The sequence below is a fragment of the Phalacrocorax carbo genome, chromosome 12 (genome assembly GCF_963921805.1).
Source record: "Phalacrocorax carbo chromosome 12, bPhaCar2.1, whole genome shotgun sequence".
NCBI lineage: Eukaryota > Metazoa > Chordata > Aves > Suliformes > Phalacrocoracidae > Phalacrocorax > Phalacrocorax carbo.
The window spans coordinates 16951182-16973689 of record NC_087524.1 but is presented as its reverse complement, the minus strand read 5'-3'; the positions used below and the strand labels follow the sequence as shown (position 1 = coordinate 16973689).

The 22508-nt window shown below is 42.7% G+C and overlaps 1 protein-coding gene across 7 annotated transcripts in view; it reads right to left on the bottom strand.

Annotated features, from left to right (window-relative positions):
* Positions 1-1041: 1041 nt before the first annotated feature.
* Positions 1042-22508, bottom strand: part of GRK5 (G protein-coupled receptor kinase 5) — a 179533-nt gene continuing 158066 nt past the window's right edge. For 4 of the 7 annotated variants that reach the window (XM_064464269.1, XM_064464268.1, XM_064464273.1 and 1 more), the window contains 5 exons: positions 17225-17362; positions 14660-14797; positions 13677-13808; positions 12772-12840; positions 1042-1451 (listed from right to left, as the gene is read on the bottom strand). In XM_064464269.1, the coding sequence (XP_064320339.1) occupies positions 1260-1451; positions 12772-12840; positions 13677-13808; positions 14660-14797; positions 17225-17362 (669 nt within the window). In that variant the 3' untranslated portion in view covers positions 1042-1259. Of the gene's footprint in view, positions 1452-4472; positions 10689-12771; positions 12841-13676; positions 13809-14659; positions 14798-17224; positions 17363-22508 lie in introns of those variants that run through there. The other 3 variants (XM_064464271.1, XM_064464270.1, XM_064464272.1) reach the window with 3 other exon arrangements.

The following is a 22508-nucleotide window of genomic DNA, read 5'->3' as shown; positions in this document are numbered from 1 at the left end:
CAGCTAATGGGGTTGGAAAATGATAAACCTGAAATTTTGTTAATACAGACAGGTGAAAGATTCTTTCAGAAAACTATGTTTTCGGCGAGGCTACACAGAATTGTGGCAGTACATCAGAGTCAGTGGGAAGTACTCAGCATTATTTAGCCTCAGCCTAATGGACTTCTGCACCAGAGAGAGCTTGGTACCAAACTGCTAGGTCTTCAGGGAATTTGGGTTAAGACCTTAAAACCTCCCCTAACACCTGTTTACTGTATAGAACCATACAGCTGAGATCCTTTTGCTACTTAAGGCAGCATATTTTAATTCAGATTTCCTTCTCCCTTCTGCCCCCTATCCCGCCTCTCCCTCTCCCCTCTATTTTAAATAGTTATCAAGAAATTATTTGGAAACTCCAGACTTCAACCGACTTTTCCAGGATTTGGAAAGAGGAAAGAGCTCCTCATCACAGCTGAATAATTTTCCAAGCAGAGCTTCATTAGTCCGTTGCTTGGGGACTTCTTCGAGAGGCTACTTGGAAGGCAACCCAACAACCAGCAGTGGCTTCCATGACAAGCCATTGCAAGAGTATTTCAACGAGAGGCTAATGGCACTCAGGAACTATGAAAGTAAGGGGTCTAATAGGAAGACAAAAGTATTTGCTGATAATAACCAGAACCCCTTCCTCGCCCACAGAGGATCTCAGCGCAGAAGCAGTTGCAGTGCTACAGTAATGATGGGGCATGGCAAGGTGAGTGAAGAGTCCTGCGGATCAGCAAATCAAGGCAACAAAAGCGTGATCAAGCAGGATCACAAGGAAACCCAGAACGTCCTGGACCTCTACAAGGGTGGCTTCTTGGACATTTTGACAATGTACATCGCTGCTTCCCTAGAAGCAGTTGTGCAAAAAAAATGATGCTGGAGCTGGTTACAGCTTTTCATACACTCCTGAAAACCAGGAAGAATTGTTCCAGTTCTGCACCGTTCTGACTTAAGTAATTCATGTATGTCAGTACACTCTGACACAGAAATGTGCTTGTTGTGGGAGAAAATGTTCTCTCATTTTGTTTTCTTGATTAACATTGCATATATTTATTTTCAATTATTTTCCACAAAGACTCAGTATAATTGAGACATAGTTGTGACTTACTATATACAGAAGGCAGTGTTCTAAATACATGCACATATTTCTTGAATTCTTAAGTTGCCTTAAAAAAAGGTGTTACGTGTCAGAGAAGCAGCTTTGTTTCCTATCGGTAGGTTTTAGTGTGCAGTTTGTATTAGCTAATCTGAAGAAAGACTGTTGTGTTCTGCCTAGCTACTTTTCTTGTTTTAAGCCTCTTGATTTTTATCATGTCACTTTGGCCTGACTCATTTGTGGTGATGTTTTTCACAGATGCAAATAGTTGATGCGAAATGGTTGATTTTCTCTCGCTGCCACATGTAATCACCAGGTGGATCACTGTAAGTGTCTGATGAAAGAAGCAAATGCAATGTTTTACTTTTAAATATGATTGGTCATTATGGTTTTATTTGCAGACTCACAAACCTTCGACTTAAAAAGCACTATAAAAGCAAAGAGGAAAAAATGCTAGGTATAAGTGCAGATGATGGAATTAAATATGAAACAAGGCTCCTTTCCTCTCTCCTACTGTAAATACAAGAACAACATAGCAAATTCCTAATGTAATCTGAACTTCAAATTGTTATTGTATTCTCGTGTTTATACCAGTCATCTAAGCATACAATGTCAGCTGCAGCTGAATCTTTATATTATGTGAAATGTCAATGTTAATTCCACAGCACACTGCCTGAATATCACACTCAAAGCAGGGTGATTATTTTAAGCTTCAAGAAAGAATTACTACTGCCTGTGGTATCATCGGCAATAAATTCCTCATTACAGCATTTGTTTGAGTTGATGTTTCTTTCTCTGCTTTCTGAGTTAACAGTGCGAGTTAACAAGCAAGCCATGCTTCTGACTAGACCTCATCCCTTCCAGCGCTGCCTTCTCTCCATTACTTTCACCTCCCTATTCCTCCTGTTTCTTCAGCTCTGGTGAAACTTGCCCCAAGGTGTGTCTTGTCCCTTCTGCAGTTCATACTTTCCCTCCTCCTGATACTCACCTATTTGCAGAAATATTTCTTCTACTGCACGGCCTCCTCAGCTTTTGGGCCTCCTATTTCTGTCTTTCAGAGTGTGTGAATGAATATATGCAGAGTGGAGAGGGCAGATTAAGGAATCTCTCATGTCTCTCCTGCCAGTCCCCTCAGGAAACAACCAAGAGTTTCCCCCAAAAAACAGAAGGGAAACATAAGACTCATTCCACATCCCTTTCCCAATGTGGGATCAATAGCATCTAAGGGAATGGAGATGGGATGCTGAGAGGTCTTGGTCCTTTGTGTGTGGGAGAAAGCATTATATACTTAGGCTAAATGATTTTTTCAGAATTCACAATTGCCCTACTGCTGCAAATAGAGGGGACCAGCCAATTAGGTGAGACTCCCCCCAAAGGAAAATACTTCTTTTAGCTTTACATGAAAGTCTGAAACACATAATGTATTAGCAGATGCCATAGAGGGGATGCGTCTAGTTTTCATTGTAAATCTGCCATAGGTTAGTTTCTCCTCTCAGAGTGAATGCGTAATAATAACATACTATTACGTGAGGGCATAATAATAACAGTGCATAAGGACAAGGGAACAATATTAATGGAACACAGGCAACCTTAATTCTTTCTTTTCTTAATGATGTGGCTTTGCACCCTTAAATATGTGCTTTTGAAGTGTAGTTTTGCAAGTCACTTCCTATCTACAAGCTTTTTTGAAAAAGGCAAACTGCCTGCCTTCCTGCTCCTGATATTTTAGTCATTAGCTCACTGCAATGACCACAGATGCAGGTCTGGAGCATCTCAAGCCTCTCTGCAGACCTCTGCAAAATAAGCTAAAAAGAGGTCCATGGAGCCTTGCACTGTTAGGGTACTACTGATGTTTGCTGACAGCAGAGGAACAAACTTTCCTTGATCAAGAAAAAAATTAGCAGTGATAAACTGTAATTTAAAAAAAAAAATAGAAAATCAGGTAAAATTTACCCAAGTATCTGTAAATGGGCTACTCAAGCTGCTCAGCCTCTGCGTCAGAGTTACTCTTCTCCACTCAGGACAAGCCAGAGCACCAATTTTTAATAGGCCCTATTTTAATTTTATTTTTTACTTTTACTGTGTACCAAATCTGGTATAGCATTACAAACCCCAACAAATTAGACTCTGACTTGGCAGACACTTGTATTGTCTCCTCCCCCAGAAGCACCCCATAGACCTGAAATTGCACAGTCAGGCCCATTTATGGTATTTTTCATCTGTAAAGCACCTTAAGGGACTAAAAAAGTTGACATGTTTTTTTAACTGGATTTCCTTCAAAATAGTGTAATGACTTTCCTCTGAGAAGCTGCACATCTCATGCCAGAGACAGTGGAAAAGTCTTAAGAAAGATTACATCTCCCAAGAGGTAACATATCTAGATGTTGTTGTACAGAAAGGACATCAAGTTACAGAGAGAACAAAACCACCAAGAACTGTTAGGGAAGGAATAAAATTTCATCTCACATCCTCTCAGACTATTAAAATCTTGTGAAAAATGGCTTGCGTTTGTTTGGAAAGTGATAATATGCATGGCCTGAATTTATGCAGTCTATTACCTTAGGTTTTACTGAGTTTAGCTGATGGACATAGCTGCTGCTTTCATGCAGATAATCTGTTTTCACAATGTTCTTTCATGAAACTTGATGCAAACGCTGTTTGCCATTAGCAGTCTCATAAAAATATTCTTTATGCCTCTGAAAAATTCTTCTTTCTCCTCTTAAAGAAAAAGCACTGCACCACTTTCCTCCTGCTCATTTTGCAGCTACTCTTTATCTTTGTTTTAGACCTTTCTGTACGGAATACTGAAAAGCACACTTGGTTGGCTGTGGTTGTTCTCCTTCTCTGAACACTTTCTCTCTGCCTAATTGGAGCTTAGGGAAAGCGCTCTGTAGGGCCCCATAAATCAGACAGTGCTCAACTTAAAAAAAAAGTTCATGTCTTCTGAAGCATGCATCCCTACCAGTGAACTTATCCTTTCCTTGAACTTATTTTTAAGGTCATAAAGAGTTGTGTTGGCTGACAGTTTGCAGGGCAGCGGAAGGCTGGGGATGGGAGGATGGAAGGCAGAGAAAGGACATCTCAGGGGAAGCACAACCTGCTTTCAGATGAGAACCTGAACCTCCACGAAGTGAGATCCAACCTCAGTTTGGTTTTCAGTTCCCACAGTCTCTGTGAAGATGTGATGGGACAGAAAATACAAAAAGCAGTAATATTAAAACATATGCAGCCACAAAGGCATCTAGCAAGATGTGGGCTGCACCCCAGTCTTGCTGTAATCATCTTCAAGATCCCAAGGACTTGAGGAAGCTCCATTTGATTGGCTCATTAAAGCAAAATGTATCATTTTAATGTATTTAAATTAAAGAATTTATTAAAAAAAAAACCAAAGGCAAAAAAACAATCAAAACAGTGGTTTGATCTAGATACAGCAGCACTGTGACATTACTATGACATTATGTACGAAGAATCCAAGCAGCCATAGAACACAGAAGCCTTTATCTTCAGTAACAATCTCAAAATGAAACTAGCTTCATCAAACAATGTTAAAGATCTCCCTGGAAAGAGAAACAAAACCAAACAGACCCTCCCCACCCCCAACCCTTTGGATACTAGAATGATTTTTTTTGTACAATACCAACAGCCACTAGATCTTCTAATTGAGAACACTTGCTTTAATTTATTACAAAAATGATCTGTTGACTCAGTTATGAAAGACAACTTTTAACATTGATTTAGAAGTGTCTGCTCCTCTTATAGACTACAGTATTAGAAGTGCTTAAAAACATTTAATCCTGGATATGCTCTTGAAATTCAGTCAGAAGGATATTCTGTGTGTGTTTATATACCAAATATGATTTTTAATTTTTAAAGCAGGTGAATAGACTAACCCTAATATGAAACTGCAAATTTACAATTTAATCATTAGTCAGATATGGGCAACCACATGATAGTTCATGAAATCTTTAGGTCTATCTACATTGCTCAGAAACACAAAATAAAGTTTTTACAACTTTCACCTTCAAAAGGCTAAAACATTAAGTCTTTTAGAAGAGTGTCCAGTGTTTAAAAGAAATGCAATTAAGGGAGATCGCATTCAATACACATGAAACATAACTTGTTTGAGCTTGCTAATAAACTTATCTAACAGCTGTGTGTGGGGTGATGAGAAAGGAAAACACATTTGCCATCCACCACTACCTGAAATGTTTCTTCTCTGGGAGTAAATCTTCCCTACAGGACCACTGATTTTTCAGAAAGCCTGGAGTTCCCCTTTAGAGCCCGTTGATCCCAGGCATGTGGTTGCCTCTTTTGTTTCCATAGCTGGGGAGTGAGTTGACCCAATGTTTGCCATGCATGCATCTTTGTGACTTCACACAGCATTTCACTTAATTGGAACCTAGGGATTCATTTGCAGGCTTGCCCAAAAGAGTTGGCCAAGAAGTGATGAATGTTATTTTGTTCTCTTCCTCATAACTGTTTCTTTCCAATATAAAAAAGAAGTGTTTGTGTGAATGCTGCAATTACTAGCTAGCTCTTAAATAAGAAATGAATAATTTAACATGTGCACTGTAATCGCATCTTCTGTTGGAGATGTCTTTACAGAAGTGCAGTGCATTCTGTTTCAGTATCTCTGAGGAACTAAGACAAACCAATAATAAAAAAGCATCATCTCCCTAGTCATGTAAATAAGAGCAGCTATATGAAGTCTATTTCACTTAAATAATACAACAACGAGTTGATATTGATCTGTTTTATGCACAGACTCCAAAGTGCTTTCTATTGATAGACAGAGAGCGTCCCTCCATGTTCAAGAATGGGAAAACAAAATTGCACAGAGGTTTGCCCAGGGCAGTGAAGAAAAACATGGGCAGCATAGGAATACAAACCACCACTTCTGGCTCCAGTACATAAACCAAGGAGAATACATTTGTGTCAGCATTAATATTCATCTTGGTGAATAGACAGAAATCTGTTTAAAAGTGTTTCTTTCATAAAGCCCATTTGTCAGTACACTGACTTAGCTGATCAACTGCAGCAGCTTGTATTTGTATTATCAGAGAGAGATTTGGGGGAGGAAAGCATGTAATACTGTATTGGTTTCCACCTTCTTTGGTAGTTCCCCTAAAGCAAAAAATTTGCAAAATTCTTTGAACCCATTTCTTTCTCTTTCCTTTTTGCAGTTAAGGACAGAAAACTATTACCAGCCAGCACTGCATAAACAATATTATTTAGTTTAAAAAAAAGATTGTGCCCTGCCCAGCACATGAAAGTGAAGAATTGTTTTAGACTTATGCAGTCTGAAGTCTCAACTTCAGCAAGAGGGTGTTAGTCACTATTATTCTGACTCTAAAAAATTAGTAGCATTTTAAATTGTAGGTAATATTTGTGGAAGGCTTGACACAGACAATTCTGTAACCTTCTATCTTCCATGGAGCCCCTGAACAGACCGATTCTCCCAAACTTCACTGCCAAATGTACTTCCCTGCAGCCTGAAACAGGCTAGGACCATCCTCAGGCAGGAGAGCCTGTAAGTCTGGACTTCTATTGCTCCTGCAGGCTACTTTGTGCTTCATGCTATGCATGTGAAGGAAGGTGGTCTAGATCCCAAGGGGCAGACTAATCCAAGGATGTTCTTTCAAAGCGAAGTCCAGTCTTCTCAAAGATTGTATGGGAAATGCCTAGAAATGCCTGGTGAATTATCTCATCCGCACTGAGAGAATTAACAAGTGCGTATTACAAATACAAACTGAAAAAAAAATCACAGCTAACTGTGGAGCAGAGGTTAAAACACTCATATCTTGTCCACATTGAAGTCAGGTCCTGCAGCCACCCATTCCACGGATGTCTGTAAGACGAAGCAGCTGCGCTATAAGAGTGTGCATTTATTGCTCTTCCAGAAAACTCTACATAGAGATCTCCTGATTGAGGCTCAGATACATGGAGACAGACACCTTCACGCAGGCTGAATGGATACCTGCGTGCCTGGTAAAACTGCTACACCTGACCCTCATAGAGACGAAGTCTTTGAGCCACAGACCAGACCCTGTGCTTACTATGACCTGTGTGTGCAATTTCAAGGTTAATCAAAAAAATGTGAGCAACATATGATGAACCAAGGAAGAACGTGCAGCGATGTGTGACAACAACTGCCATTAGACACTTGCTGACGATACACACTTTATGGTAGTTTTCACACTGTCCTCCAGAGCTCACAGCTTGTGTCTCTTCCTTGTCCTGCCCATGGTTTTATTAGCATTACAGATTGGTTTCCTGGTTTTCTTTTTAGGCAAGACATCTTTACTGAAAAAGATCAACAGCAACTGGGTTTGAAATGGGAGGGTTTCACAGATGAAGCAAAGAATTCAAGCTGGGTCCTGAGGTCTGGCTGAATGACATTAAGAATCAGTGTCTTTGAATCAAACGTCTTTCTGGGTCAGCCAAGTTTGCCTCCCTACTACTGACAGCACTCTTAAACATAGTTTCTGGGGAGTGGATGACTGCAAACTGAGATGGTATCAAACTGTTCATATGGATAGCTGGCCGTGTTAAGTTTGCATGGCAAGGTTTTGGGGCAGGGGGATCAGGCTACAAAGGTGGCTTCTGTGAGAAGCTGCCAGAAGCTTCCCCCATGTCTGATAGAGCCAGTGCCAGCCGGCTCCAAGGCAACCCACCGCTGGCCAAGGCTGAGTCCATCGGTGACGGTAGTAGTGCTTCTGGGGCAACATGTTTAGGAAGGGGGGAAAAAAGCCCTGCACAACTGCAGCTGGAGAGAGGGGCATTCATTATTTTCGACATTTGCCTTCTGGAGCAACTGCTGCATGTACTGAAGCCTGGCTTCCCAGGAAGTGGCTGGACATTGCCTGCTAATAAAATCTTTTCTTTTTCTTCCACACGCAGTCTGTTTTTGCTTTTATTAAACTGCCTTTATTTTGACCCATGAGGGTTTTTTTTAATCTCATTTTTCTCCCCCCCATCTAGCTGAGTAGGGGACTCACACAGTGTCTGGTGGGCACCTGGCACCCAACCAGAGTCAACCCACCACGCTGGTATTGTCTCTGGACTGCCAGTTACCAGGCATCCCTAACCTGTAGGGCCAGATGAATGCTGTGATATTGAATTCTGCAGCTCCCTAATGCTCAGTTTGATCTCCAGTACCTGTTTGGTTTGATTATCTTCACACTTTGAGCTTCACAAGCAGGTTTTTGTTCAGAAACAACACCTGAGTCATGGCCATACTTGTAAAAATATCTCTTTTTAGATAATCCAGGTCAAGAGTGCACACGTAAGAGTTTATTATTTGTTATTTTCCTCTTCATTATGGCTTTGTTTAGAAAAGCCTCTCATCCAACCAGAGATGGGAAAAAATGCTACAAGATTTAAGTGAACCTGGAGACACTGTAGAAAACGAATAGCAAACATCTGAATCATAAAAGCCTGTAAACTAATTAGTGTTCATCAGACTACTCAGTAAAGATTTAAAAATAAAAAACATGCTTGCACAATTCAGGATCAGATTGCAAAAAACTTCTGATTCTTAAAAAGAGCTAGGTTTGCTCATCTGTATTTAAAGCAAGCAAACAGATCTGAATGTATGCGGTTTTTTGGAAAGAATTTCTGTTGTAATTGGAAAGGAGATATAGAAAGTTAATCAGTCTGGAAAGATGTTAAATAATTACTCCTTTTTGCTCCTTTGTTATGTGCAAACCCACCTCAAAAACTATTCACTTTGAAACAAAATATTAAAAAATACCATCGCAAATGCTCTCCAAGGTTCTATGATGAAACTATAAGGTTTTTTTTTTCAGAGCTCCTGAACAACCATGTCTCCCAGTGTTTCCTGAATTTGGCTCCATGGAGCCAGATGCCAAGTGTCTATGGAAGCCTGACTGTGCAGGGGACTGCCTCGGCAGGGCTTTAGCCCTGAGTTCTGGGCTCAGATTGCACGTGGTCACACAGTGAAAGTGAGAGGACTGTGGTCCTACTCCAGTCTTGAGTGCAAGGTGAGCTGAAAAATATATTTTAAAATTTTTAAAAAAAGAAAGAAGTAATAAAAAAGAAAAGCCTGTGTGTTTTGTTGTTGTAGGCAAACCCTGACTAGAAGATTCCTAGGACTGTTCATTATCACTAGTGATGTATGATATTGACTGAATCTTTCAGGGCTTGGATACTGAAAGAGTACAATTCTGCTGTCCCAGCACTGTAATACTGTTTAAAGTTTGTCAGACAGGATAGCAACACTTCAGGGCAGCAACACGAAACCTCCCTCAGCTGGTCTTGTTTTCTGTCTCTCCCCTTACTCACTGCTCTCAAGGATGGGACCCAGAGGGACTTCTTCCCAGGCTTGAAGCTTCAAGTGCACATAAGCATCTTTCTTCCACACCATCTTGAGAATTCAGGGTATCTAACCCTAGCATAATGTCCTCCAGGTATCAGGACTCACTGAATGCAGCTCTCATCAGTTGAGGACTTTGCACTGTCCCTGCATCTCCACTGCTAGAGTCCGAGAGGTGCTGAGTAAGCAACTGTCTCGGCTGAAAGGAGAGCAGGAGAAGGCACATTTGCTGTCATTCATGTCATATAAAAAAGTCATCCACCACTAGTTAAGGCTGATTGCATTTAAGAGGTATAAGGCCATTTACCATCGATATTTGCCATTTGTTCACCAGCTTTCAGGAAAGGGGTTTGCTGTTATTAAGATCTGATTTCCCAGCTGGGACATGGTAAAGAAAGAAAATTTAGTCTTCATGTGACAAATTGGTAACAGGTAGGAGACGAAGCCCTTGGGCCAATAGCTGCAGTTTTATCAGATTTATCCAATGAAACATTAATGGGCTAAGCCTTCCCCCAACTGCCTTTTTTCCTATTTCATGGTGGCAGGTAGATATTACCAGTCACGCTTTTCTGATGGGGAAATATGCTTGTCTGTTCCTGCAAAGTGAGATAATGGCAGGAGTGGAAAAACAGCTTAATCTTTCATTATAGCCCTGATGCAGCACTCCCTTCCCCTAGCATCAGTGCAGGATGAAATCAGCTGACGGTGCACAAGCATATTGTATACAATACTGATAGAAGGTGATGTCTTAGAGTGATAGAAACAGATCAGAGTTGCACATTTGCAGCTCTCCAAGAACTAAGATGTGTGTCTTGTCTAGGTACACTGATGTACATCAGTTGTCTGGCTATGATCTGTTCCTCCGCTTCTCACCTACATTTCTTGAAGCCAGGTGGAAGCCCACATATCATTAAAGAAGGCCCATGAAAACATCCCAGAGCAAGTACGTCTTCATCCCAAGTGTGCTAAAGTGACTGATCACTCTTGTTGACATAGGTAGCTTTATGTCAGGCCATGAGAACAGAACTGGAGGTAATAGCCCCATCTGCAACCGTTATAGATTTAGTTTATAGCTGAATCAGAGAAAATTACTCAAAATTCTCATCTATTACTGTCTCTCTAAAATCTTGCCTCTTCCAGAAGATCTGCAATGCCATTGTCTGACACGGGAGAGTGGCTGAAGCTCTCCCTGAGCACCACCAATATAGGGAAAAGGTATTTCTGGGCCATGCTGACCTGAAGGAAAGAGAGGAACAATGTCCTGATGATATTATGGCACCCTTACACAGCTTCACTGCATATCTACTAGCGACCAGGAAAACTGGAGGCTTTTGGAATGATGTGGACTTGCATCTTAACATACTTTACTCTTGATAAACGTGCCAAAGCCCCATCTCTCTTTCTTGACTTTTCTGTCAGCTGCTTTATGCAAATTCTGGCCCTGTTCTGTCTCTCTCCTTCATAGTCTCAAGTTGTTTTAGTATGTAATTCCTGTGACTTTCTCACTCAGAGCTTTGTCACTACTAACCTGCATCTTTTTTGCCTTCTGCATTGGCCAGATAGAACATATACATGATAGTCTAATGAATTTTGGCTATTAAGACTTCCACAGGAGCAGTGCTTCCTTGTACCCTGGGATAACTGCACTACTAGCTAACAGGGTTTTAGACACACCAGGCTGACCTTCAGATGTTCCTGCTGACCCAAAGGTGTAAAATCATCAGTTTACTCTAGCCGACGTTGTAAAGCGTGTCGCGAACCAGCCTGTTTTAGGGAAGATGTTGGGTTATGGAGATCCTGTCTGCACTTGGCAGGACAAAGGTTTTCTAATTTCTGTTGAAGGGAAGTAACCATATATTTGATCTGGTGTTCTTAATAATAATAGATAGTGGCATACTTGAGAAGAACATGATTCTGATGCCTGAGGTACTGCTGCTGATTCTGACTGATCCTGTTTATACTAGTTATATGTTACAGGATCCTGGACATAGAATGATGGAACCAAAAGTGGGATGTATTATTTCATAACTGACATTTCATTCAATTAAGTTGAGGACCTAACTGGGGGGCTGAGTCATGGTGTGTTTGGCATGACACATGGAAGAAGTCTAAGTGCAGACACAACTGACAGGTTCTGCTACTGCTCAAATGCAGCTCAGATCCCACTCTGAACCTCCACAGCTCAGCTCTAGAAAGCTGACATGAATCTCGTGGTCAGCACAAACCAGACTATTGAATTTCTCTCTTGCTACCTGTTTGATATGAGCAACTGTGGAAAGGCCTTGGACTTTTGACTGCAGCATGGAGAACACTTTGAGTTTTGCTCTCATTTAAGCAGCTGCAGGCTTCAAGTCCTTGAAAGACAAATGGTCATTTGCTTTCCTGGTCACCTCTCACTCAGTTTTGTTCTTGCTATCATTAGAAACAGGACAAAAACTAGCGAAGGAAAAGGGCTGAAAATAGGGTTCCCTTTCTAACCAAAAAGTTTTTGATGAGCTAACAATGTAAGTAAGTGCAAATCTCAGCTGTGCTGGTCCCATGACATCACAAACCTTAGGCATAGCAAGTAGCATTCTTGAATGCATCAAAATCTTGTCCTTCAGCATTTAATGCGAGACATTACAAACTAATGAAGAGGAGAAATGTATGCAGTGTTGCTGTAAACCAAATATACAGATGTAAAATAATTAAGAATAAACTGTTCCATAAAAATGCATGTCAATAAAAACCAGTCTGATAAAATGATTTATGAATAATTTTCTAGAATTACTAAAAAGAATGATTTCTCATTTGAGGCTCTGGAAGTTTGAGTCACTTTTTTTTTTTCTTTTAAAAAAAAGTCTTAAAACACATGGCTTTACAGCTGCTGCTTGGAAAATATACACCTCCAAAGTCTGACTTTCATTTAAATACAAATGTACAAAATGTAAACTGAGACAATAGAGAAATTTACAAAACTTTTCTTTAAAAATAACAAAGACAAAATTCAGTTCTAGTATGATGCTATTTAAATACGTGCAAGTAGTCATGTTCATTGAATTTCTATTGCAATGTTCTAAATAGACAAATTTGATTCACACAGTCTTGAGTGCCACCTCCAAAAACAGACCTGAGTGGAAAATTCTTCTTAAAATGTGAGGCTCCACTGGAAGGAATGGATAGAAAATCTCCATTTTGGGGAGATCCTGGTTTTTTTTTCACTCAACGGTGGAGGTTCTCTCATCCATAGAAGCTCCATAGATTATAGTGGAAGGATGCAAACACTTTGTTTCATAAAACTGAGTTGGAACTAGCTGCTTCCAGTGGAGTTTGAACTTACGTGATTTGAATTTAGGTGGCGATTTAAAGTGGCCTTTGAATTTGGAGAACTCTTTGAATTGTTCTGATGCTGTAGAAAAAGGAAGTCAACAACAATTAGATTCCCAAAACTTGCCATGCTTTCTTTTCTAGAATCATAGAATCATAGAACCAATAAGGTTGGAAAAGACCTCTAGGATCGTTGTTCATTTTATGGTGATAATGTACTGACTGGACTGCAAGGTTTTTGTTTGTACATCTTTGGATGTAAAATAGTCTTCACTTTCTTACTTGTATTCTCTCTAGGTCAGGAGGACCATGGCATGCTGAGGAATGCAGCAAAGAAGACTCACTCAAGCTCCAAGAGTCAAATCAATTCACAGCAAAATGTCAGTATCCGCTAAATCTGACTAATAGAGAAGATGTCTGCCAATGCTCAGGCACAGATTGGTCTAAGAATGTTATTTAGATTTGCTAATGGTGCCATGGTGCCTCATGAAAGCCGTAAATCACGTATTATCTGGTCTGCTCTCTTCTCTAGTGCCTTGGTTTCCTGCCATGACTACCTCACTCAGCAGCTGCACTTTTTTTAAACACATAAATCAAGGGGTTTCACAAGGAACTTATCAAAACCATATACCCATTTCAAAAGGCGTTTCAGCATACCACCGAAAAATAGTTTGGGTAAGAACTCTTCAAACACTGGAAACAAAACTCATGAAAAACACTGGAACTTCTGGCGGTAAAAAAATCACAAGGGGTAGATGGGAATCCTGGGATAGGCAGTATTAGTCAGGAAATTACCTGGTAACTGTGACAGCAAGCCCTCTCTAAGACACACTGTCTTTCTTCTACAAAAATATTACCAAAACATGTGACACTGGGCATCTATGAGAGGTTCCTTGTCTCAGTCATAAAAGGTCTCACCTGTCGTTTAAATATTCTCTGCAGCAATCCTTTCTTGGGTGGCTCTGGGGGGTAGCTTTTGTTTAGGTCTGGTGAAATAGTACCATTTGGTCCAAATACATTCAGTTCTTTGAAACACTCTGTTTCGATCATCTAGTGGAATACAATAAGAAAGAAAAAAAGAAATTATACATCTGCATTACATATATTCCAGTGGTGCTAGGTTGTTCCAAGTCAGGATCAGGACCAGCAGCTTGAGCAATATGTTAGGAGAGTTAACAGTTGAATTCCTACTGGTGGCTATAGAAGGTAAATAGGATATATGAAAAAGAGAGGCTGAGGCTGCTCTGCATCTTTGGACATCAGTCTTATTAGAAGTTGCCCCATAAAGCTTTCTGGTCTTTTCTTTAGCACTGTGGAGAATATTGGGTAAAGACAGGCATATTCACAAAATCCCGGTTATTAGCACCCCTCTGCCCAAGTGAACCCCTGCTGTTTGATCCAGAGTTGGATTATTAAATCCACTGTTGGATTATTAAATCCACTGTTGGCTGTGTTTTGATATCAAACAGAAACAAAGACAAATCTGGAAACCCTGGAGCAGTTCAAGGCCCAGAGTCAACTGCTGCAGCTGGGACCCACTGCAGGTAGAAGAAAAGGAATGAGACCAGGATGCCCAATGGAGCAGCCTCCCATTAGGACTTCCAGCCATCTCACAGAAGTTCCTCAGAGCTGTTGTCAAAACACCTCTGTAGAAACCCAGGAGAAGGAAGTACAGTAGGATCCTTGCCAATTTACACAAATAAGCAGAGCCAACAGATACAGTCACCTGAACCTGCCATCTGTGCTACATTATAGATCTTGAAAGAGGCCGTTTGTAACTTATGAAAGCATTAGAGTCTGGCAAGTCATCCAGTAGCTATATTACTGGAAATACACAGCTCCTCTTAAACCACCTGTGTTAGGGGTTTTGTTGGAATAATTTTACTATGATACCTCCTTACCTCATTTTGCCATGGAATAGGCACTGATCCTGTGGAAAACTTGGAATAGAAATCATCATCTGTTTGGTCCAGGTTAACTCCTTTCACTGTGGAGAATTGCTCAATGTCTAACACATCCTTGCAGTACACTGCTCTGGGCTATCTCAGCAGAAAAAAAAAAAAAGAAAAACAGCAAGAGAAGAAATACTTCTGAGTCTGACCATGTGCTTTCATTCACAGATTCAGTCAAGTGAGAATGCCTAATAAGTAACTATCTGCATCCTGCTTCTCCAGACTTGCTCTGCCCGCATGTTTATCATCAAAGGCTGACTTTGCTTTAAGAATGTTAAGCTTCCCACTTTGAAGTCCTTAAAGCATCAGCGCAGTCAAAGTGGGTTTTAGTCACCCATGTAGCATATGGGTAAGAGGTGAGGGGAAAAGGACAGAAAGAGCAAGAAAACAAAAATCACAACCTTCAGTAGTCTTTTCTTTTAGAGAGGGAACAGAAAACCAGAATGTTTATGAGTGACATGCTGAAACTGGTCCTGAAAAGGCACCTCAGGTAGGAGTGTCCTTCTGCTGTGGAGTTTGCAGTTTAAGAGTTTAAAGGAATGTATACTAATTGCTAAAGAAAACAGAAGAGGTTTGGCATTTTTCCATTGTTTTTATTAATAGCTCAGCTGCTGGAAGCTGTCCAGAATCACCTCTATTAACTCTTTTAACCTGGCTCCCTTTCTTCAAACAAATAGTCAAATGGCTTTGCCTTTTTAAACTGCTTGGTTTTCTGGGATGGCAGAGACAGGACTCTTTGCAGTGACACTGCTTTTAGCTCACATTCCAGCAGTCAGCCACAGAATGCAGAAATAGTCATCACTGGCTACCTGACATAGTTAGTGCAGTCCTCTGCATGCCTAGATTTAGTGTGGTCATTGGATGTGCCCATCAGCAACACAGTTACCCTTTGATGTGCAGGAATAATTGAGGGGTGGCTTGTGGGACCAGCCTGACCTGCTGAACTCAAGTACACGTTGAATCCTACTGACTACACATGGTACCATGACTGCACAGCCCAAGGGTCCAACCGTGCAGCATTTTATCTAGATCTGAGCAGTGTGACCAAACAAATCGAGCTGATTCCTGATGGAAGTCCTAGTTTCTGGAGCCTGCATTCCTCTGCATTCCTGATAGCTGAAATCCACAACATTTTTGTGGAGACAGAGTAGTCTAGAAGAGGATGGAGAGACATGGGTTGGATTACAACCTCTGCCATTGGCTGTATAGCTTTGGGTGATTCAGCTGACTTCAGTAAAGACTTGGAAATCTATGGATGAAGTGTGAAATAAATTAAATTAGGGGCAGCTCTTGAGTTCCCAATAAATAACCATAAAAATTTATGTGTCCCTGCTTTAGCAAATATGTCTACATGAGGTGCCTTCTAGGCCTTACATACCAGAGTTAAGCGTTTAATACACTCTGGTGGATCCCAGATTTGAGCCCAGAATTTTCTAATTTTCTACACCAGAAAGAAATAGTAGCTTGTCTCCTATTTCTCCCCACTAAAGCAGGTCATAACACCATGGGCTAATTGGCAGGAATAACTAGGCCACATAGTAAAATGTAAAGCAAAACCAGAGCAGCTAAAGTAAACTTTTGTAGTGTTCAAACCACTTTGGTTTGGTTGAGTTTGCAGAAATGTGAATGAGAGCTGCCAAGATGTTACTTTCCTTAATACATTAAAATGGCAGTGTTTACTTAGAACCATATGGGAACTTTAAGGATAGAGGGTCTAGCTAGAAAGACAGCCCTACAGGAGGAAAATAATCAGGTAACTTTGGGCACTGGGGTAGAGACCAATACCACAAAAGGGTGGAAAAAATTTTGTTCTTGCCAATGCAACAAAGACTCCCACTGTATGCAAGAGTGGTGTGTAAACCTGAGTAAGGACTCAGTGTTGGATTCCCTGCCCCATGAACACTAACAACTTCAAAATGCTCTCTCACGTCCAAGTCACCTCCTCTGCTTGAGGTGACACTTGATATCTAAACCTAGTTTGGACATGCTGTAATAAATGCCTGTTTCCATGATGATCCAGTCCATTCCTCAGTTCTGTAGAGCTTTGGACTTCGTAATTCTAGTTTCACCTCAGCATATGTATCTATATATCTGTATAGATACACGTGGCTTTCACTGATGATTGTTCTGAGAACCACCGGGTCCTAAGCGTACTTATTCTCACACTGCTACTGTGGATAAGGAACACAAAGGTTCCCAGTTTAAAGTTTGGGAACGAAGGCATGAACAGATCAAGTGGTGCCTCCAGTGGCACACAGGAAGACTGTAGTAAAGTAAGTGGCAAAGAATGAAGCCTGAGGTTTCCACCCTGTGTGGAGGCCCACCCACCCTGCATGCAGATGCCTACAGAGTAGTTTTCTTCCTCCCAGCGTCCCCACTCCAGCCCTACTGCTTATCACATCTTTCTAGGGCAGCCGCCCATGCAGAGAGTGATGACAACTCCAAGAGAGAGAAGTTATTTTAGAAACAAATCTCTTGAAAGAGGCCACTGGAGGTTCTTCCTATTGTACTTACGTCAGGGACAAAGGGAGGATCCAGCATTCCTGCTTCTAATCGCTTGAAATTCATGCTCTTGAAAAAGGGGTGCCTCTTCACTTCTGCTGCACCTTCCCCTTGACATCCTAGCCGCTGCTTCACTTCTTTGGTGAGGAGCTGAAACATGCCAAGATGAATGGTAAGGATGTCAGAACAGCAAGAGCTCCACAAAGATATTTTTATCTCCAGTTGTTTTTGAATGAGCCCAGAGGGAAGTACAGAGGGGAACTGTAATTGCTGCTACTTAATGGCTGAAGTTAAATAGATTAGGACTGCACTGTTCTACATGCTGGTGAAACCCTTTGAAAATTACCTGCTGTAAAGTGTTTACAGTCAAAATAGAGACTGTTGCCTCTGCTTACTCTCAATGAACACTTTTAAGAAGAGGTCTGACATATCATAATAGCATAGATAGATGCATATTCATTAGTCCCATGTGCTTTTTCCTCTGTTTTTTTTTTTTTTTTCTTGTTACTCTTGTAAGAATAATTTTCCCATGTTGCTTGGGCTGAATGACTTCACTATCAAACTGTATTTCCCTCCACCCATTGCAGTATATTCCAGTGCATCACATGACACATTGAACCAACTCTTTGTGCTCATGGGCTTATCTCTGCTGAACTCAAGGGGAATTTTGTCCATGGAGCCAGTATTGGTAACCATCCTCAGTTCTGCCTTGTTTGTTTTCAGAGAAGGGCAATGCACCACCTCTCCCTGCTACAGCAAGTCCTGCCTGTTTCCCCAGTACCTGTAATGGAGCAATGGACACTAACTGACCTCAGCACCCTTGGCCTATTAGATAAGCAGGTCCATGAACACAAACACAGGGTTTGTAGGTCCTGAAAGCCCTTGTATGGATGGACTAACTGATCTGCAAGAGAACAGCTCAACAGAAGAACAGTTCTGGCACAGACTAGTTGGTGGATGAGGAGACATAACATGTAGCCAAATCTTCATCAAAATGCCTCTTCTTTTAAATCATAGGTGTAGAATCAACTAGGCTAAATCAGTGTCTTAAAAGATCACATCTAAACAGTTGAAGAGAGGCAGAGCTCAGCATGCAAATGACTGGTGCAAAAAGACCATCACTTGGGACAGAGACCTTTCTAAATGCATCAATGACTTCAGCCAATCTGCTGAAATGTGAAGGTTCACGAATTTGTCTCCTTTTTTCCTTCCATTCATCTTTGAGGAAGCCTGCATGATGCTCACTTAGATAGAGGAAGGAAAATAGAACTCCAGACTCACTGTAATCTACCCAGAGATTTCAATTGCCTATTGAAGAGATGCTGAACATGTGCCTTGGTACAACAGCAAACTAACAATGCACTGAGAACAGTCAAGGCTAGCTTTGCTGGAGTCTCCACTCTAGGGGAAAAGACTGCATACTTGCACTGCAACACCACGGAGGGAATGCGAACACCAGCCCTTTTATACAGGAAGCGAATGCCCCCTGGGGCCGGGCGTGCAGCCAGGCAGACACCCCACGGCTCGGCGCTTCTGGTACCCCCATATCGCTATGGCTGCTGGCGGACGGGGCTGAGCCCGCCTGCGCGGACACCACGGCCCCACTGCTGCCCCCCACCGCCGGCTGGGGAGGGGAAGGGGGAGCGGCCGGCGGGGGCAGCCCGGAGCGGCCCCGGCGGCGGGAGCGGAGGACGGGCCCGCGGCTGCCGGGCGCGGCGGGGGCCGCCGGGGGGCAGCAGAGGAAAGGGCAGCGCGGCCCGGCAGCGCGGCGGGGCCGGGGCGGCGGCGGGGCCGGGGCAGCGGCGGGGCCTGGCCGCGGGCGGCGAGGGGATCCGCTCCCCGCGGGCAAGGAGCCCCGTGAGTAAGCGGCCACGGAGCTCTGCCGGCGACCCTTCCGTGGGGCAGGAGGGGACTGGTGCCGGGGTGCCCGGGGGAGGGGACGGGTCACGCCTCACCTCATCTGCCGGTGCCAGATTTGCTGCTCCAAAGGGGGAGCGGAAGAGCAGCGGTCGCCCCTTGCGCCCTTCCACGGGGGCTGAGGAGACCAATCGCGCTGAAGTGATTAGCAAAACTCCCTGGGGCTGCCCGCCCACCGGGGCTCAGCGCCCATGCAGGGCAGCGGGGTGGTTCGGCTTTTCTGAGCATCTCAGTCCGCGAAGGGACTGAGTCCTTGGGAGACCTGGGGAGTCCCCGGGGATCTTCCTAGCCGTACCCGACAGCCAGGGCTGACAGAAAACTGAGCTGTACCTGCCAGCGCCTGGCTGAGGCTCACTTAGCAGAGCAGGAGCCAAAAAGCTTTGGCAGGGTTGAAGAGGAAAAGAAGTGTTTCAGGAGATCAGGTGCAGCCCTGCATGAGGTTGGGAACGGGGAGCCAGGCAGCTTCCCTGCTAAGGCAAGGCTGTCTGGAGATGTTGCTTGCAGGCTTTCCAGCTCAGGGTATGCCCCAGTACCCTCTGGCTGTGTTGCTGTCTCAGCCACATCATCTCAACTAGGAGGAACCTTGAAGGAACTGTTCGTTACTAATGGGAGGTTGGTAATCTTTCCTCTGGTGGGTTTTCTTGTCCTTATCACGGGTTTACAGGGTCACAGTTCTTCAGGCTTCTCTGAATGCTCTGCTACCCCCCGGGCATCAGTGCTTTTCTTATTTGACTTCCATAGCCTCCACAATTACGCATTTTTTTGCTAGGGTCCTCATTTCCATCCTGAGATGTCGAATGGCTTTAGCAGTCAGTGTGCCCCATGTATGCAGAGAACGTGCTCCAGCCAGTCCTGAGCAAGCCACAATGGCAGAGGCCAAGCAGCCAGAAGAGGTGGTGAAGAGGTTTGTGGGACATAAAAGTAGAGTCTTCTACCTCAGCAGTAACAGCAGCAATAGCCAGAGGAGATTGAATGGAGTGAGGAATGGCGGAAAAGCTACTGGCCACATCAGCAACTTCCAGCTTCCAGATAGCAACATCCCATTCTTTCTCACAGGTTCCTGTGCCTCTGCTGCTGTCTAGGTGGTGACATCTGGTCTGACTGGTCACCACGACTGGCTGGTTCATAGATGGAGAAAGGCTTGAAGAAACACCACTATGCCTTGCCATCCTCTGAGCACATAGATTCACGTGATACAGCACCCTACTGATCCAGCTCACAGGAAAAGATCTTTCTCAGGGCACTTCTCTCAAGCTTGCTTGCCCTGCGTAGAAGGGAAGAGGGATGTTTTGCTTTCAAATCTTTGCATGAGACTTTGAGCTCTCATGATCTTGAGGCAAGGTTTTTTTTGTTGTGGGGTTGTTGGTTTTGTCTGTTTTTTAAATCCCAACAGGCATATGGATTTAGCCTATGTGAAGAAGATTGCTTTGGAATTTCCAGTAAGATGTGGTTTGCTCTATTATGGCTAGGCAGAGAAGACAAAAGCTCTTTTGATCTTCTGTTCTCATGTTGTGAGAACTTCCCTGACAGGTAGAAAGGAGAATCTGAAGGCAGAAGGACCGATTTTAATACCCATGGCTCTGATATACATCTGTAAGTGATACCTGAAGCTTTCAGGAACAGTGCTGCTGAGGAGCAAGTTGTAGTAGGAAGGGGTAGATTTGGACCTGTCTGTAGATATTAAAGGAAACCTCTGCAGTTTCTGCTCTACAGGTCAACTGTGAAGAGAAGAAAGGGGATTACTTTCTTGTCTGTGCAGCCAGTAAATCTCCTGCCCCTGGACTAAGTGGGAAGACCAAGCTAATCTGGGAAATTACCCTTGCAAGGCTGTGAATGTTGGAAGTTGTTTGGAGTGTGTGGTCAGAGGATAGGGTAGTTGAGGATAGAAAAAGGCCGTCTGGGGATTCCTGGGCTCTTCTGTGATGAACAAGGGAGTATTCAGTAACCTCAGATGCAAGAGGAAGCCTCTGGAGCATGAATGCAGTTGGTCGTGCGTGGCTGGCCACCGCAGGCTGAAAGACACAAAAGTGAACAGGCCACTGGGAATAGGCTGGGATTGAAAGACCACAGAAAGGAGGGGATTCTTCTGCAAAGCCCTGCTGCAGGGGAGCAGCTGCCTGCCTTTTGAGGAGAGCCCCAGGAGAGTCCCAATGGAGAAGAAAATAAGAAATTAATGGAATTTGGGAATCTGTAGCTGCAGCCAGCTCTACAGGTAGCAACAGGTGAAGCAAGACACTCCTCCTGGCTTCTGTTGTGGACATCAAGAGATAGCATGGAGTAGAATATTTTCTAGAAGGGAAAGTCCTTCCTTTCTCCAGGGAATAATGAGTCTTGCACCATTTCCTGCAGCCCCAGAAGCTTTCTGCAATAGTAAACCTGCATAATAGCCTGCAATATGCATCCCATTTGGGAATCTGACCAGGGAAGGAAAACGGGGATAAAAACTGTATATTTTGAGTCATCTCTACACTTTTGTTTAATTCAGGTTCAAAGGATGTATTTAATATGAATAGAGAGCAGAACAAAAGCAGCTACATCAGGCTGATGACAAGGCCTCCTAGGACAGCAGTGCAAATGACCCAATCAAACATAATTTAAGTGTAAGTCTGCAGCCAAAGCCTACAGAGAATTCACAGAGCTTCAGATCTGAAGATGGCTTAGGCCATCCAACCATGCATGAAGTTGATGCCAAGCAGCAGAACTTTATGTTCTGGTAATAAACGCTTCAGATGACACGGGATGTGTGTAAATGAGGGCAGGATTTAGTCTACAGAGTTACGGGCAAAGTGTGACTAGAATAGGACTTTCAAAGAAGAGTCTTGAGTAGCAGTGGTGAAGTTACATTAAGCTCTTTTTCTTGATATAAAGAACTCTCTGATACTTTCATGTCACTCATTTGATCCCCCCCTGGGGATTCAAACTCTGCAATGTTGCAACATCTGAGACTTTTTCCACAACTTTGCTTTGCTTCCTTAACAAAGAGAAACAACTGTTGTGAGGATTGCTAAAAAAAGCCAACAGTCCCCAAAGCACTGCTTTACTTATCTTCATGTGATCAGTCAGATCATACCATGTAATAAATAACTCAAGTCCTGAGATGCTAGTCCTAAAATTATAGGAGTAAGGGAAACTTTTTGTAGGGTGAGTGCAAAAAATTGCTGCTCATGAAAGGAGAAAAGGGGAATGGTAAAACCACTTCCATTGACCCAGCTAACTGAATAGTTTAAGGGATCACCTAGATAAATTTCAATCCTGAAACAGAAGTAAACATACTATTTTTAACAATTTTTAGAGAATAGAAAAGTAATATGATGGTCACCTCTCAATTACTAAATGAGACGAGACAGTGGTGCGGGAACTGAAGATGCCAGAATGACAT